The sequence below is a fragment of the Pteronotus mesoamericanus genome, unplaced genomic scaffold, assembly GCF_021234165.1.
Source record: "Pteronotus mesoamericanus isolate MK-2021 breed Mesoamerican mustached bat unplaced genomic scaffold, CSHL_Meso_final contig_78, whole genome shotgun sequence".
Lineage (NCBI taxonomy): Eukaryota > Metazoa > Chordata > Mammalia > Chiroptera > Mormoopidae > Pteronotus > Pteronotus mesoamericanus.
The window spans coordinates 8,042,623-8,059,912 of NW_026555258.1; the positions used below are offsets into that span (position 1 = coordinate 8,042,623).

The 17,290-nt window shown below is 44.2% G+C and overlaps 1 protein-coding gene across 8 annotated transcripts in view; it reads left to right on the plus strand.

Annotated features, from left to right (window-relative positions):
* Positions 1 to 17,290, plus strand: part of MAPKAP1 (MAPK associated protein 1) — a 212,644-nt gene that overhangs the window by 166,207 nt on the left and 29,147 nt on the right. For all 8 annotated transcript variants that reach the window (XM_054584380.1, XM_054584373.1, XM_054584378.1 and 5 more), the window contains one exon: positions 7,965 to 8,105. In XM_054584380.1, coding sequence (XP_054440355.1) covers positions 7,965 to 8,105 — 141 coding nt within the window. The remainder of the gene's footprint in view (positions 1 to 7,964; positions 8,106 to 17,290) is intronic.

Genomic DNA, 17,290 nt, shown 5'->3' on the forward strand with positions numbered 1-17,290 from the left:
ATTGAATTACAATTAAGAACTTTCATTAAGCGATACACTGGTACATTAGAGCAGTGAGGAAACATGTTTGACGAGCCACAAACCCCGTATGGGCTCTAACTGAGGGCACAGGGATTTGTATCCCGCTGGTCGGCCCCTGGCCCCAGAATCGCCCTGCAGCCTCTGACTAATGGTGTGGCAATGCATCGGGTGACATTTCTGCAGTGACACCCCTGATCGATGCGGGGTTCATCCAGCATGTGTGCCCTTGTTCTGACTCCGGAGTCAGAGGGAGAGATGCCTCAGTGTTGGTCAGATGTTGCAGCTCTTAGACATTTTGTTATTGTAAACAAATAGTCATCCCTTGAGTAGTCATCCTTCATCCTCTAAAGGGTGGTTGGCTTCACTCTGGGCACATAGTTGTTCGCTCACCCCCCAACATTGATGGCATCCCCCTCCAGGCCAGCCACAGTGCTGGGGTGGCGGAGAGGAGCCCCACACCGTGGAGCCCGCAGCTGTGAAAAGTGCTGCAAAGGGTATAAAGGAGTGAATAGCAGGGGCTGGAGCTGGTGAGAGTAGAAAGAGAAGACTCCCTTGAGGAAGAATAAAAGGGAGTCAGAAAATGAGCAAGGGAAGAATGTTCCAGGCCAAGGCACTGCCTGTGTGCAGACCTTAGGAAGGAGCTTGGCATGTTTGGGATGAATGAAAGAAGTGGAATGAAATGAGCGGGGAGAGTGGGTGCTGGGAAAAGAGACCAAGGGATGGGCAGGGTCTCAAATGCAGAGCCCCCAAGCCCCCCTCCCGTGATCTGCTCTTTTTAGAAATTCCACAACCCTGAAACCATTTCGTTCTGATCACCTCATAAACCAAGATTACTCTGCTTTATTGAGGGTCTGAAATCTCCCTGTGGAAAGGCTCTAACTCCAAGTGTTTAATCAATTAGGCACTGGCAGCAGGGATCGCTACCCTGGTTGTAGCCTGGCAGACTCAGTGAAGAGTATATCCTACTGTGTGATCCTGATGGCTTTGAGGAGATTACGACAGAGGGACATGCATGCGTGCACGCGTATGTGTTAAAGTATGTCACCTATTGATTATTTTTTAGAGACAAGCAAAAATGACTACTAGCCAAAGGGAAGTGTTTGATAGAAGAGAAGTTTGGAGCTTATGAGGCTTTGGGGACTTAAAAGGCCTTTGGAAAGAAAAAAAAGTGATGGATGTAGAAAGCTAAGGGAGACTCTCTCTCCATGGCTCACTTGGGCACCCTGCTTTGAGCCTTACAGGAAGAGAGGGTGTTAGGTGTTCTCCTGGATTCTCTGTTCTGGCAGGGCCCGGCGTGATTGTTTTCTCCTTAGATATTTTTATGGCCCATGAATTTGTGCATTGCCAGCCCCCCTTTGGGACACATTTACCCAAGGGGTTGTGTGGTAGCTAAGGGCACATTTTTGGAATTAGACTGACCTGGATTCAGTTCCTAGCTCCAGCATATACTAGTTACATGGCTGTGCTAGCAGGATGACATTCTCTATACCAGCAAGAGCCTCATTTTCCTCACCTATAAAAAGAGGATAATATCCAACTTAAAAAGGCTTGAGAAAATTAAATGAGCTAATGTATTTAAAGTGCTGAGCATAGGGTCTGGCATATAGTAAACTCTCAGTAACTGTTACCTGTCTTGAGGGTTTTGTTGAGGCAGGATCCCAGTCGGGTGAGGTGCCTGTGGGGAACTGGAAATGGTGTGTGAGGTGCCCAGTGAATGCGGAGGACGGCGCACAAACTCAGGGAGCGCTTGGCTTACCCGCCTTGCAGCCACCTCCGGTCATGCCACCAGCAGCCCTCATCGAACCTCTGTGCGCCCTGCAGGGTGGAAGGTCCCAGCCCTCGGAGGAACTCATTGTCCAGAAGGGGAGTGCAGGTGCTCATCATGGAAGAGACTTAGGCTGAGAGCCTTCAAGCCTGCAGGGTTTCAGGGAAGGGGTCAGGGAATATTCTAGACCAGACCTTGGAAGGTATAAATATTAAAGAGTAGGAAGGATATCTGGTATAACCTGAGCAAAGTGCAGTTTAGCTGAAGCAGGGGTGGTTCTATGCGGGGAGTAGCAATAAGGCTTCATGACAGAGTGGGTAGGAGATGTTTTACCCTTCATTTGGTCAGTTGTTCACACAGCAGGATTTTAGCCTGTGTGAGGCCCTGAGGTAGACACTGCTGTCCCTTTGAAGAACCTCTCCCCCTCCACCCCTCATCGTTTATTTTCCACAATTCCTCTTCACACACTTTGCTCCAGCCAAACATTTGCTGTTCCCTCTGTATACGCTCACTTTGTGGGCTTCGTGTTTCTCCCACACTGTTCCCCTGTGGTTTGCCTGTCCCCTTCCCATCGCCTGGGAACCCTGCCATCCCCTCCTATGTTCCTGAAGCACAAGAACAGGCAGCGTCGTCGTCATGCATACAGGGAATGTAAAGGCAAAGATGTAACCATGGCCATCGATCTTCAGTTGAGTCCAGAGTTGGCATCGATCTTTTTGGAGAAAGAAGATTGAAGTTGCTTTAACTTATTACTAGGTTAGAAATTTTAGGCTTAGTGTAAAACTCATTGAACTAGCCATAAAATGAAGTTTAAAGTCCCATGTAGTTTATATCTCTGAACATAAAACATGTCAGTGGCATACAGTAAGTTCACCTGAGCTTTGATTTAAGGATTAGTGCTCATTTGGCTGGTAGAGAGTCATGTGTGTGCCTGTAAGTGTCTCTCTCAATTCCAATGAAAACATTGTTTGTAACTACCACAATATTAGTTAAAATTAGCCTTGACCACCTTAGAGAAAGTCCATTGTTACTCTCACAGTTTGTGTGGAAGCTTTTTGTGTTGTTGTCTGGTGTGTAACACACACACACAGCTGTGACTGCACTTTCATGACTCATCATGACTGTCCACGTGACGCCCAGGGACAGTGAAAACATGGCGTAGGACAGGAAGGGTGACTGTCCTCAACTTTTTGGTCTTATGACTGCATTGCACTCAAGAGTTATTAAGGACCCCCAAAGGGCATTTGTTTATTGTGTTATATCTGCTCATTAGGGATAAAAACAGAAAAATTTAAATATTTATGAATTCATTAAAAAGGCAATAATAAATTTATTACATGTTAACATAAATTTTTATGAAAAATAACTGTTTTAAAAATTTAATGAGAAGAGTGGGACCATTTTATTTTGTTTCCTTTCCCTGAAGAGCATTTATTTTTGTCCCATCAGTAAGGTAAATTATTGGCTAATCACCTGAACCAGTGGGCATTGTTTTATATTTTTGCAAATTTCTGTAATGTCTTGCTTTATGAAAGGCACCTGGATTTGCATATCTACTTCTGCATTCATTCTGTTACAATACATTGTTTCAGTTAAAATATAGGAAGAAAATTTGGCCTAACACAGATACATTTTTGGAAACTGGAGAAGTATTTCAATAGCCTTTTCTGGTAATAGTGGATACTAATTTTCATTACTGTACCACAACTTGAATGATAGTTTCTTAAGGGTTACTTACAATGTGGACTCAGAACCATATCAATGAATTTGTTATTACTTGTATACTTGTAATAGGCACAAAAAGGGCAAATAATGTCTTATTGTTATTATGATGAAAATAGTATTGAGATTATGGACCCTTGAAGGGTTCTTGGGGACCTTCCTCCCCAGTGGGGCCCGGGCTACACTGGTTTAGAGTTTACGGTTACCTGCCGACTCTCTCCTTGCTGCTGCTTGTAGGAGGTGGTGAGATGGGAAGGGAAGGAGGAAAGCAGAAGGAACATGGTGGACTCCAGGGTCCAGTAGATCTGTCCCAGCTCTGCCTCTGCCCGACAGTGGGATCTTGGACAAGGTGTTGACCCAGTCTTCGCCCGTGGTGTCAGAATGAGGGTTTGAATCCACATCACTGCTTATTAGGCCTCAAGGCCAAGTCCCAGCCCTTGCTCTCTCAGTACCTCCTCTTTTTCTTTCTTTTTCTTCCTTTTTCTTCCTTTGTTGCAAGCCCTAGACTGTACCTGTCCCCTCCTTCACCTCAGCTCTGCTTCCCTTTGGCCCGCTCCTGCCCTGGCCTGGTTTTGCCATTAAGATTGGTACCATTACCCATTCGCGCCTTCCTAATTCCTTAGTCTAGAGAGTTAAGCCTCTTCCCTTAGACTTTCCGCATCCCTTACACCTTTCCACATTGTGAGCGTACTCTCTGCCATGCTTCCAGAGCCTGTTGTCAGTCCATTTGCGATCTGGTGCTCAAGTCACTTTTAGGCCCTAGCCCAGAACTTGATCTATCACAGTACATCTTTGAGTTATTGCAGCTCGAGCATTTTGACACAATACATTATGGTAATCCATGGCACATAGAGACATTAACACTCCCGACTTTGACAAAATACATTGTGAAGTCTTTGAAGGCACCATTATAATTTATCTTGTCATTCACCAGCAGACCCAGTTCAGCATTAATGTAGATGAACACAGTGTGGCTTTTGTTTCATTTAATTGCTTGTGACCTTTTTAATTGCTAATTTAACAAAATACCAAAGGGTAATATTTCAATTAAATTAACAGGTTGGTGAGTGTTTTTGTTAATATATTTATTTTTAAGACGTTGTGGTTCTCTCTACTTTTTACTTTGAGTAAATAAAAATGTCTTCTCTTGAACAGAGGTAGATTTTTAAATGTGAAGTTGATAGTACAGTAATAATTTTAATATGCATATGATACAGTGCCAAGCATATTTCATGTGAGGTTGGGTTTGCTCCTTTCTAGAAGGATGGAAACGGTAAAGGTGCCTATGCACAGTCATAGAACTTTTCTGGTCCAAAATCATGCTTTTGGTGTAATGATCGGCTTCAGATGTTTGTCTTTAGATAAAGAGCCTGTTGCCTGCACCATATACTTGGCGCTTTTCTCTCTGTGCCTTGTACTGTTTCTTCTGTGGTCCGTAGTCTGCAAGCTCCTGAAGATCAGGAACCCTGCCTTACCCTCATGTGTCCTCCACACCCTAGCATACCGCTGGCCCAGGGAGAGTAGGTGCAGGTTGCGTGGCAGACTGATCTGTACACACAGGCAGGCCCCCACCAAGCAGCGGTACTTCTGAAGCTACTTTAAGAAGTTGCCTTGGAACTCTGAGACCAGAAGTTGTTCCCATGCAGCAGATAAGCTGCTTTGGGATTGGAGGCAAGTGCAGGGCTGTTTCTTCCTTCTCTGCTCCCCCAGGTGCTGTTGCCCTTCTAATCATAAAAGCAAACATGCCCCTTGTTGGCTGGGGCAAGGCTCAGAACTCACCCAAGTATCAGGGGACCTAAATCCTCAAATGGGATGTGAATTTACACTGTCAGAGAGTAGAAGGTCAGTGCAAGAAGCATTAGTATGTTGAGCCAGCTCCAGCTATATAAGCCTTGAACAAAATTAATAGAAGAAAATTGACAAGGCTTGCTGGTTATTCCATAGCTTTAAGACCTCTACTAAAATCCTATCATCTCGTCTGCCCGTTATTAACATTTCAGCAAAATATAAAGTTTTCATTAATCTCCCACAGCAAATTTAGGAGTGAAAACTGGCACTTGTTTGAGCTTTTAGGACTACATTAGCTGGTGTATTAAACAAAATATGTCATTCTTCAGTAGCTTCTGTAAGAAGCTAAATCAATTTCCAACCATATTTATGCACCACTTTATCTAAAAGCATCTGAATTATCATTTACAGCTAAGATGCTTTATTAGCAGCTGGCATTGAAATTGCTCAGTAAAAAATTATATGTCACGTTATAGTAATTTTTAAATTGGTTTTAATCCAATATCATAAAATGTAAAACTCTTAAGTGTGGGGTTTTTTTTTTTAGTAATTGGCATTTTAACATAATGAGCTGTTACCTCTTTCCAAATCAAATACCTGAAATATTTAGAAAATATTAATTAGTAAAGAAAATAGAAGTTCTTGAGCTAAGTAGTATCTAATATTGGCATTTTCTCAGGAAAAAAATGGCTTTAAATGATTCTTACAACATGAAAGGATTTTACTATTTCACCCATATTCTCTGTAGTATATGTGTGTGAGTGTGTGTATACACACACACACTCACACACACATATACATGTCTAGATATAAAATAGAAATAAATATATCTTGGTGGTTCTGTTTCAGTAAAATAGTCAATGATTATTTGAAACAGTCCGTTCTAGCCAGCCTCTCGGTTTGAGATGGGGCCATTCCCCAGAAGACGGTGGTGAGTGTGCTGATGGTATCATAGGTGTTCCTAAGAAGGGAAACAGGCTACCCAGTGGCCCTTGCGGGCGTGAAGTACAACTCTGCTAATCCTAGCGAAGTGACGTTGGTTAAGTCACTCAGCCTCTCTGATCCCCGCCGTCCTATGGACATGACATCTGGTATTCATCCAGTAAATTTTTATTGAGCACTTGCTTTATCCTCTGCATGGTAGCACTGGCAGGGCCTGGGCTATAGTGGTGAGTAAAGCAGTCACTATGCCTGTCCCCTTGAACTTTACAGCCTAATGGCAGAGACAGATCATTACTCTCAGTGATACGTATTCCCTATCCCGAAGGAAAACTGCAGGGTGTGTTGACAAAGGAGGTGAACTAGACTTGGGGCAGGGCTGATATCAGGGAATGATCCCTGGAGTGTCACCTGCGATAAGCTCTTTGGGAAAAATAAGGGAGCAGGCCTGGAGGAATACGCCAGGAGGGAGTAAACTGGGGGGAAGGGTGACCTGGGCAGTAAACTGGGGGGAAGGGTGACCTGGGCAGAGAGGGCAACATGTGCAAACTCTCTAAGATGGGACTGTGTCACAGGTATTCAGCGAATGGCCTGTTAAGGGCAAGGCTCCGTCCGTCCTGACTGAGGGGAGAGCATTATTGTAGCATGATCCAAGCTGGGAATAATTGTATGTTTGGAAAGGGAGTGCACACTTCCTAATGGTTGAATTCAGTGTGAAGGCATCAGAAGCCAAGTTTGAATAAAAGCTTGCTGTACACTGTAAGCCATAACTAGGAAGGAAAAGTATGTAGTTGTTAGGCTGCCAGTTATGGAACAGAATATTCCTATTTTATACCCAGATCTAGAGTTTTTCACTACTTCAACTGTCCCTAAGAATTCTCTCTGGCTGTCCCTGTGGAACCATCTCTAGATGCTCCCTCGTGCTGGTGAATGGCACCCGCAGCCACACCTCCAGAGGACCGCTTTGCAACCTCTGCAGAATGAGAGGTAGTTTAGCTTTGCTTAGCGTGACCTTGGACATGTGACTTCACCTCAAGAGCAGAGAATGGGGTGCAGGACAGCAAGCTGATAAACAGGCAGTTTGAGAATCTCAGAAAGCTCAGGGATTCTTTAAGAAACATGGATCAGCCCTGGCTGGTGTGGCTCAGTGGACTGAGCACCGACCTGCAAACCAAAGGGTTGCCACTTCAATTCCCAGTCAGGGCACATGCGTGGGTTGCAGGCCAGGTCCTCGGTTGGTGGCGCACAAGAGGCAACCACACACTGTTGTTTCTCTCCCTCTCTTTCTCCCTCCCTTCCCCTTTCTCTAAAAATAAATAAATAAAATCTTTAAAAAAAAAAAGAAACATGGATTACTTTTATGATCAGGAAAATTAATATTAAAAAAAGAAACAAGAAATGTGACCACTCATGCTTTTGTGATTTTTGACTTAACTCTTGTGGAGACTGAGTGCTTCCGGCGAGCAGGAGTTTTTCTGTCTCTCTGGACCCCTACTGCCTAGCCAAGGGCCTGCCACAGAATAGGCAGTGTTTGTGGAATTAATTGTTGAATGATTAATATGTTACCATTCTCTGTTTACTGGAATGGCATTATTAAGTCATCGCTCAGCCTTTTCTTCTTCAAATTAAATAGCCCATATTATTTTAATTTATCCCAAAGCATTTTAAGCAGACACCATTTGCCAAGCCTCATGTATCTTTATGTGTTAAACTGCTTTTTCCTCCCCAGGTTCAAGGGCAGACGGGGTCTTTGAGGAGGATTCGCAAATTGACATAGCTACAGTACAGGATATGCTTAGCAGCCACCATTACAAGTCATTCAAGGTCAGCATGATCCACAGACTACGATTCACAACGGATGTACAGTTAGGTAAGTGCATGAACAGATGATAAACTGAGCCCTTCATATCCGTGGTCAATTGTAGAAATAGGGAAACAAACAGCATACAACTTTTATGTGACCCGAATAACTAACGTTTTTGGAGAAAATGTTTAAACAATGAAAGTTAAAGTATCTGTGTTGTATAAAACAGAAGACAGGAAGTAGAACTAACTCGAGACTCTTTTCAAACTGGTCGACTTCAGCGAAGTCCCATAATTCTTTTCATTCTGTAATTCTCCTACGTTGCTATCCTTAGAACTGCTCTGTAGCATTGCCACTTGCCTTTTCATACTCAGTGAATTCATTGCCTGTTCATTCATGCATTTATTCAGGAAGCTTTTTAATGATCTCAGAAGTTGTATTTGGATTCTCACCAGACAATTCGGAACTAAATTTAAGCTAATATTTGGGGTTAATTTGTTCCAACTAAATGCTAAATTTCTGTTTTGACTTCAACCTAACAGGAGTAGAAAAAATGTCATAGTAGTCAACATAATATTAATACATTATTGTTGTCATGGCTGTCATTCATAGGCATCCACTGTGCATTAGGCACTGTGCTAAGTGCTCTCCATGCACTACTTAACTACCTAGAAAACAGCAGTTTTCTGCCCCTACCTAATCTAACAGAGAAGGGAGATGAGGTGCAGAGAGGCGCAGGCTCGTGCTCAAGCTCACACAGCAGGTAGGTGGTGGCATCAGGAGCAGAGCCCTGGTTGGCCAGCGTGGCTGCACCTGCTCCCTAACGAAGGGCAGTGGGAGGAGGGGGAGCAAGGGTGGAGCCTGGCTTGCTCAGACAGGGCCCAAACGGTGCCCTGGCTCTGCCACTGACCTCTGCCAACCCACCCCTCCCGGGCCTTGTTTGCTCCATGTGTAAGGGTTCTAACTCTAAGGCTCATGGCTTTCATGTTTCTCACAAATGCTTTGTATGTGTCTCATTATAAAATCTTCTCTGATGTTGGCATTAGTCTGGCTAATTTTTAGTAAAGCCTGAAAAATATCTCAATAATTTCTTCACAAGTTGACCGACAAGAGCTTGAAATATATGGACAGTACAGTATAGTAATTAAAAGAGGAGTGTCAGAATCACGGCTGATTTAAATTGTGGTTCTATTGCTAACCAGCCATGTTAGGCGAGTGCCTTCATCTCTCTAAGCCTTAGTTCCATTCTGCTTCAATGGGAAAGCCAGTGATATCATCCTCTTACGATTGCTGCGGGAACAAGTCAGATAGCCCATGTTAAGCACTTAGCATAGCGCCTGGCAGTTGGTAAAGCTTCTGTGAATGAGAGCCCTTAGTGGAAAGGCAAAACTGAGAAGCGCTTAGAGGACAGACTCAGGACTTAGCAGCCTGGTTCAAACACTGACTCATTTATTAGCTATATCATCACAGGCAAATTATTCACAGTCTCAGTTTCCCCATTTGTAAAATGAAGATAATAGTCCCTATCTCACAGATAGGGTAATTATGGGGATGAAATGTCATATTACACACAGAATACTTAGAAAAGAACCTGGCACATAGCAAGTTCTCATTGGCCTCTAAGATGATGGTGATTCTAGCCCTGGCTGGGTGGCTCGGTTGGAGCGTGGTCCCAATGCACCAGGGTTGTGGGTTCAATCCCTGGTCAGGGCACATGCAAGAATAAACAAGTGGTTGTGTGGATGGATGGAATAGTAAATCAATGTTTCTCTCTCTCCCCCTTCCTCTCTTTCTCTCAGGTCAATAAAAAATTTTTTTAATTAAGGAAAAAAAAGATGATGGTGATTCTGACAAACTAAATACATGAATTAGCATCCAGTAACTTTGAACCAAAACACAGAACCCACCGTTTTTACCCACTCTAGACTGTTTCTTCCTCCTTACAAAAAAAAAAAAGATCTAAATCGTTATAAAGTGGTTAAAAAAATTGTTCAAAAAGAAGCCAGATCCAAAAAGTGGGGGGTGGAGGGGTGTAAAAGTACATACTGTATGATTTCATTTGTATAACATTCAAAAATATACAAAAATATTCTACTGTGTAGAAGTAATGACGACGATTATCCTGGGGAGCTTGGACTAGAGGAGCATCTTCAGGGATACTGGTAAAATTTTGTTCCTTATCTCGGTGCTGATTCCATGAGTATGTACACTTTGTGGAAAAGTCAAGCCATATACACTCTTAAGATTTATGTACTTTCCGTTGGTATATTTTCGGTGAAAAGTTTACTAAAATAAGAATGTTACTCAGACATCCAGTTTGTCTGTGCCTGAATGCAGTATCTTCCCAGTAACAAAGGGTCTGTTTTTTCTGAATGGGCCTAGTTTAAGAAGCTCAGTAAATAGCCTGAGTGCCTCCAAGGTGAAGGTGCAGGGGACAAAGCAGGGACTCTCCCAGGTAAGCATAATCAGCAAATCCACTGGCCCCCAAGGTGGAAAGCCGCGCCTTCGAAAGTTAACCAGCTTCATGGGCTTCTTCCTCCTGCTTTTTCCGAAGGCAAAAAGCCAGACTCAGGTTCATAGATTCTGCCATGTATATTCATTTAAAAGGAAAGATCGTGGAAGGATCTGCGAGAAGAGCGCAAGCTCTGCAGTCAGGGCCGGGTTGGAACCGCAGCATCGCAGGCACTGTCACCTTGCACAGGCCCATTCCCTGGTCAGCCCTAGTGTTGGTCATTTAGAAAATGCAAGTTATGTTAGCCTTTCGGGATTGTATGGCAGTGGCCCAGAGAAGCTGTATTCTCCACTGTAGCTCATCTTAGAGCTGTTGTTATTATTGTCACTACTACTTAGTGTCCCTATTGTTTTCAACTCCTAGTCCACCATCTTGAAAATCATTAACCAGATCACTCAGATTAGGTAGCGGCTCTCTTGTAGCCACAGTGGAGACTTCTCAGGTAGAAATGGATGATGACATTGATACGAGCATCTCTCCCTAGAGCAGTGGTTCTCAGCAGTGAAGTGACTAGACACCAGGTCCCAGTCACCTCTGGAGGCTTCCAGTGGTACACATGGCGCCCTCTGGTGGAAAGTCCCAGCTCTGAGGAGTTTGTAAAACATGTCTGAATGTTTTTGTTAAGATTTAAGTTCAACCTTTAACATTATAAGCAGAAACTTCATTAATTAGTCCTAAGGAATTTTTTGACAACCAGATAAACTGCCCATGAGTACTGTACCATGCAGTGAGTAAATATACTCATTTCCTATTTGCATGTGCATGAGTTCAGATATGTAACTTAAGCCTCCTTCCTTGCAACGCAGATGATAATGCCCTTTCAGTCTAACAACAACAACAAAAACCTGGACACAGCAATCCAGAAATGCTTCCTTTCTGAAATGGAGCCTACCACAGAGTGCGTGGCCGCAATCAGCATGCCCTTTATGAGCATTCAAGTGAGGGGCTAGAGCCTGAGATCAGTAAATAATTTATTTTATTTCAACTGACTAGCCAGGTGCTTCAGGTCTTTCCTGACACTGATGGATGGCCTCCTCCGCTCGTCCATCCTGTGTCAGTCAGAGCAGGGGTTTCGCTTGCCTCCTGTGGCAAGTTCTAAGTGGTAAGTGTCTGTGAGAGGCATTTACCCAGCAGCCCTGCTGAGTCTACAGAAAACTGCCCAGCCACTCGGAGTCCGTGGTACGTAAGGGCACACGGCAGAGGGTCGGGATTCCCATGCTCCGCGGTGCCAGCACAACTGCTCGTCCTCTGAGGGGAGAAGTGGCCGGCGCTCCAGTTTTACCATCTGCCATTTGTCTCTGAGGTCAGGGGATGGGAGGGCCAGGCTTTGATCTGCAGGACCCACACTTAAACCAGTGTTCTGCCAGGTTTTATGGCTGAAAAGTTCAGTGAAGTCTATTAAAGAAATCCATGACAAAGCTCTGATCTTTTAAAATAATAGTAACAAGAAGAATCATAATTTTTAGAAGCAGTTATTATTCATCAGGTGTGCCAAGCACTTACTATGTGCCAAGCACCTTGCTGGTCACTTTTTTATGTGCACTGCCCCCTGTAACTATAGCACTGTTATGAGATAGTGCAGATATTATGTCCATATTTTATGTGAGGAAATTGGGGTGTAGGGAAAAATCAAGTAAGTAGTGAAGCTGGAATCAGACCCCAAGTCTGTGTGAGGCTGACTACTGTATTAAGCCTAGAATGTGAGCCATCACTGCGCCGGCACTCTCTGGTTCTGTGACAGTTTCCAGTATACAGTGAGCTTGCACCCTGGTTACCTTGTGTAATCCACATAGCCCGCTGATGACGTTACTCCCGGGTCATGACTGAGAGAACAGGCTTGGAGGAGTTAATGAAGTAACATGATGTACATAAAGTACTTAGTGTTCACTGGCGCTTAACGTATTACCTAATGAATAATGACTCCCTTCCCCCGACCCTGAGCCATCAGATGGACAGTGGGATATCCAGTGCCAGTAGAACTGGGGCTGAAACCCAATTCATATGCTGCCCCAGCCCCTCATGCCACAGATGCCTAAGTCCTTAGTAGCTTACCGCCACAAAGGAAGTGCTTACTTCTGTTTGGCCAGTTGTAAAATTTTTTCCACACCCCTCAGCCTTCTCCCTCTCCTGGCATTGGGCACTCAGTGTCCATGTGGCACGGGTGCTGCTCTTTCACCCTCCGTGGACATTGTTAGTCACCGCACTTCCCTCTGGGCCTGGACCTGACCTCAGAGTCCTTCCCAGCACAGTCCTCTGAGCAGCTCCTGCCAGTCATCGGAGTTGGTTGTTTGCCATCCCTGCTCTGGAAAGCTCACCAAACAAAGCCACCCTACCTAACCATTCTGTATTTCTTGAAATCATTCATGGGATATTTTGTTTTGTCTGCTTCTCCTCTGTGCTGGGCCTAAAAGTACAGATGCCCTTTACATGTAGACCTTGCTTGAGCTCGTACCAAGTGGAGGGTTTTTTCATTACTTGACCTCCCATTTGCCTGATCCTCTGTGGCCAACCATAGGGTCAGGCCCTAAGACATGGGTGCTACCCAAACGTGCCAACGTTGGCAGGGTGAAGTTGGTTTGGGGAAATCGAAACTAACAGGGTTGGATGGTGAATGCTTGCAATGATCTAGAAAGCCCCTAGTATACTGTCAATGAGTATTTGTTGGCTAGCTGGCAGAGGCTGAACTATAATGCACCTGCAAGGGGCCGTCAGAAGCCCGTATGAAAAACAAGGCAGGGAAGGCCAAGACATCGCCATAGTATGCCTCTCACTTACACAGCGCCCTCCAGCAGTGCCTCTGCCCTGACCATGTGTCAGAATCTCCAAGTCCCTGACCTCATCCCAGACCTACTGGCTCACAATTTCCCCTTAACTGTGGGGTTTGAGAAATGCAACCTCAGCGTATTCAAAGGACTTTCTTGCCGCTTATCTCTTTGTCCAGGGCTTGTTTTTACTGACTGGGTAGGTCAGCCTAGTTTTCCTGAACAGAGTCTCGGGCTGAGAGATGCTTTGATAGTTGTGCCATTGTGCTAACTTGATTTCTTCACCTTATCGTTTGTCAATATAGACTGTCCCCTGTCACCACAGGGAAACATAATACACCTTGAATTCATACCACAATATAAATGTACAGTATACTGTCTGTGTCACAGTGCATATATAGCCTAACAAGTCTGTATAGGAGGTACAAATTCTGTATTGGATTTACAGATAAAGACTATATTATGAAATAACCTCTGCAAAAAGGTCACCTCCATTATCTCTTCATAAAACAATCTACAAGTATAATCATAATACTAGTGATCACAGTAGTTATTTATCAAAATTACCAAGTACAATAGCACATATCTTAGAGAAGGCAATGAACTTGCATCTCAGAAACCGACTCCAATCCGATTTCTAAGGACTGCCCAGAGCATTGTGCTGAGGCAGCATCTTGAACCACGTGAAGGGCAACATAAAGAAACTCTGTGATTGATTAAGAATGTCTGATCTAGGACTGAACATGATGAGGGGCAGCCTTTTTTCCATCTATCCCCGTTTTATCTACCCTATTGTATTTATTATTTAACCCCCGAGTTAATATCTATAACTCAAGCAAAGCTTTATTACAGCGTTGTTTACTATACAAGGCAAAACCAAAAACAACTTGAAATTTATTTTTAAAAATCGTTTATTCTTACATGTTTAAATTTCAGTCACTTTCAAAATATTCCATTTGATGCAATACACCTATGGAGGCTTTTTTTCCCCCACTGCTTAAAACAGTTTTTGAACTTGTCAATTTTGATGCCTTTTAGTGTTTTTGCCAATTTTTGTTTCACCTCTTTCACATCAACAAAACATTTCCCTTTGAGGACTTTTTTCACCCGGGGAAACCAAGAAATGTTGCTCAGGGCGAAATCAGGTGAATGGGAGGGGTGGGGCATGGGGGTCGATGCCAATTTTTGGCCAAAAACTTCTGAACACTCAGCGCAGTGTGGGCAGGTGCACTTGTAAATCACCCATGATGAAATAGGCAAACGTGTTGAAGGAGTCTTCAGAAAAATTCACTGAAGCCAAACACAGCCTTTCACAGTAACGCCAGCCGGCACACTGATCCAGATGGGTTCCTAGAACACTCACCTAGAGGGGTATGCCTGTACTACAAGGGGCCTGCCCTCTAGAAGATAATCCTGGGGCGGGGAGTGGAGGGTTCAGGTTCCCCCTTGTACAATATGCAAACTTAAACACTTTAACAACACAAGACTACAAGAGTGAAAACAAACAGTTGGGGCCTGGACTTGGTTACTCCTGAGGTTCACTCTGATGCTAAAACCAGCTCTCTGGGGCTACATGAATAACATAGTGCCCTCTTGTTTTCTGATTGGATATCTGTGGTATATAGTTCAAGTAATTACATAATCTGGAAATGTATGTCCTTAAGAAGGAGATTGATCTTCCACACTTCTGTTTCATTTTCTTTTTTTAATACTAAGGAGTTAACCCTTCTGTAGTCAAAGACACTAAAATGATCAGGAGACATGCATCATGCTTCACTCCAGAATCCCTGGGTCCACTGAGTAATTTGAGGATGGCAATTCTAGTATCAAATGATTGCTCTGCCCCTATTGTGGCAACGTTTTTCTGGACTATTTAGAATAGAACTTTAAAAACACTAATGAATTTGTGAGAGCAGGATAGATGTTATCAAGACTGCCTCCAGAAAATTCCTTCACCCTATTAGTGATTAATGCAATGATGGGGTTGAGAGGGAAAATCCCCTGATTGGGGTATGAGGAACTCTAGGGGCTTTTCCCAACTATATACCTTCCTCTAGTTGCCTGCTCCCAGATCTACTTTTTTGAGAATTCCTAATGACAATGTGTCAGGTTCCTCGGGTGGCTGAGAAAGAATTGAGAATTGGAAAAAGTTGAGAACCGCCAACATAATAAAATGAGCGGAGCGGGATATCTGCGAGACCGCCGGAGCTCTGCCTTCTCTTACCACCCCCTCATCCTGGGCCCTCGAGCTCCAGCAGTGTGCCAGGGCCTGGCGCGGGGAAGACCTGGCTTTCCCGCTCTGTAAGCGACCTCATAGGTCACCTCAGGAAACGGCATTTCTGCTTCCTGACTCACATTAGAGTCTCACCTGAGGTGTTTATTTACCAGGACAGTAGTTTGGGGATCTAACTGCCCCAGCGCAGAAACTTCGTAACTGCTTTCTCTACAGAGAATTTAGCCCTCACCTGAGGACAGGTGTTACTGGAATTAAACAGCCCAGGTCTCAGTCTGTAAGCTCTGCCCTGATACCGAGGACTGTACTGAGCGTTTGTGTACGTTCATGGTCTCGTTCATGTTCAGCTGCCCCTTAGTTTGCATCTGAGTACAGTGGTCTAGTCAAGTACACTTAGATTTGTCACTGACCGTCCCCTGGAATTGGCAGCTTTTAGCTGAGTTCCCAAATGGTTTGGGATGGTTACCCTCAAATGGAACCAGTGACCCTGGACCCCAGTATCTCACTTGATCTGAGGAGTATCAGGCTTATTGGGTTTCATTTTAGTTGTGACCTGCAATATGACTTTGTCGTCTCTTTTGGGTTTCTAAATATGGCCGAGGCTGTGTTTTTGTTTTTATTCCTTAATACATTTGATCACTGTGTGAATATACCCGCTGTACAAGCTTTGCATAGTGAGACAGGAGAGCCGGTCTGTGTAAGCCCTGGCCAGGTAGTATGGGGATGTGAGTTATGGCTACGGCTCTGTCATCAATGGGTGACATCAGACAAGTCGTATCTTTGTCCTGAGCCCTAATTTCTTCATAGAGAATGAAAACCCCAGACTAGGTGACCTCTGAGGTCTCATTAAGCCCAAGCAGCCTGTGTGTCTGATCCTGTGTGTAAATTCAGACAAGTTGCAAAGACTTCCCTGACTGCTCTGTGGACGCTATCGATTGGCCGCGTAGATTCAGTAAAATCCACTCCGGCAACGAGTTGTTCAGTGGCACTCCCGGAAGGCTTTTCCAAGCTTTCCTGGGCTCTAGGTAACCTGAAGACTAGCGGATTGTGGAATTGTATAAAAAGCTACTCCCGGATTTAACAACAGTGGGGATTTTGTAGTCTTAGATTAAGAGTTGTAGGAAATTGATGAATGAACCACAGCTGCGATGTCTGAGCAAATAAACAATAACTCAGAAAATACACTGAGCCATGGAATGTCAAATGCCCTAATATTTGCCAGACTGGTGTTTTAGCTTTCTAGAGGGGTATTTTAAGTGTGTCTCACGGAACTGGTGCCTCATGAGAATCAAGCACGCTCCTCTGGGACAGTAGGAAACAGCAGATGGGTCGGAACACACTAGACCAGGCTGACAGACCCGGGCAGATGCATCATTTCACCTTTCTGAGGTTCATCCTTAGTGATAATTTCAGGAATAATTGATAGAGCTCTTACTATGTGCTAGGCACTCTCCCTAAATTTATTACATGCTTTCGTCATTTCATTTTCATGATACCCCAGGAACTGGTTCTGTTTTTACTCCACTTTACGAAGGAGGAGGGTCAGGCTCATCGAGGGAGGACAGGATAACGTCGCTGGAAATGTGCTGGCAAAATCAGGGTCTCCAAATTACTGACCGACAGGCCTTATAGGACGGGGCTTCCCCAGCACAAATGTCTCCACAGCTCCAGGTGTGGGAATGTTCCCCCTGCTGTTGACTTGAACTCTTGGAGGTCACAGGGAAGAGGCATTCCCAGCGACCCC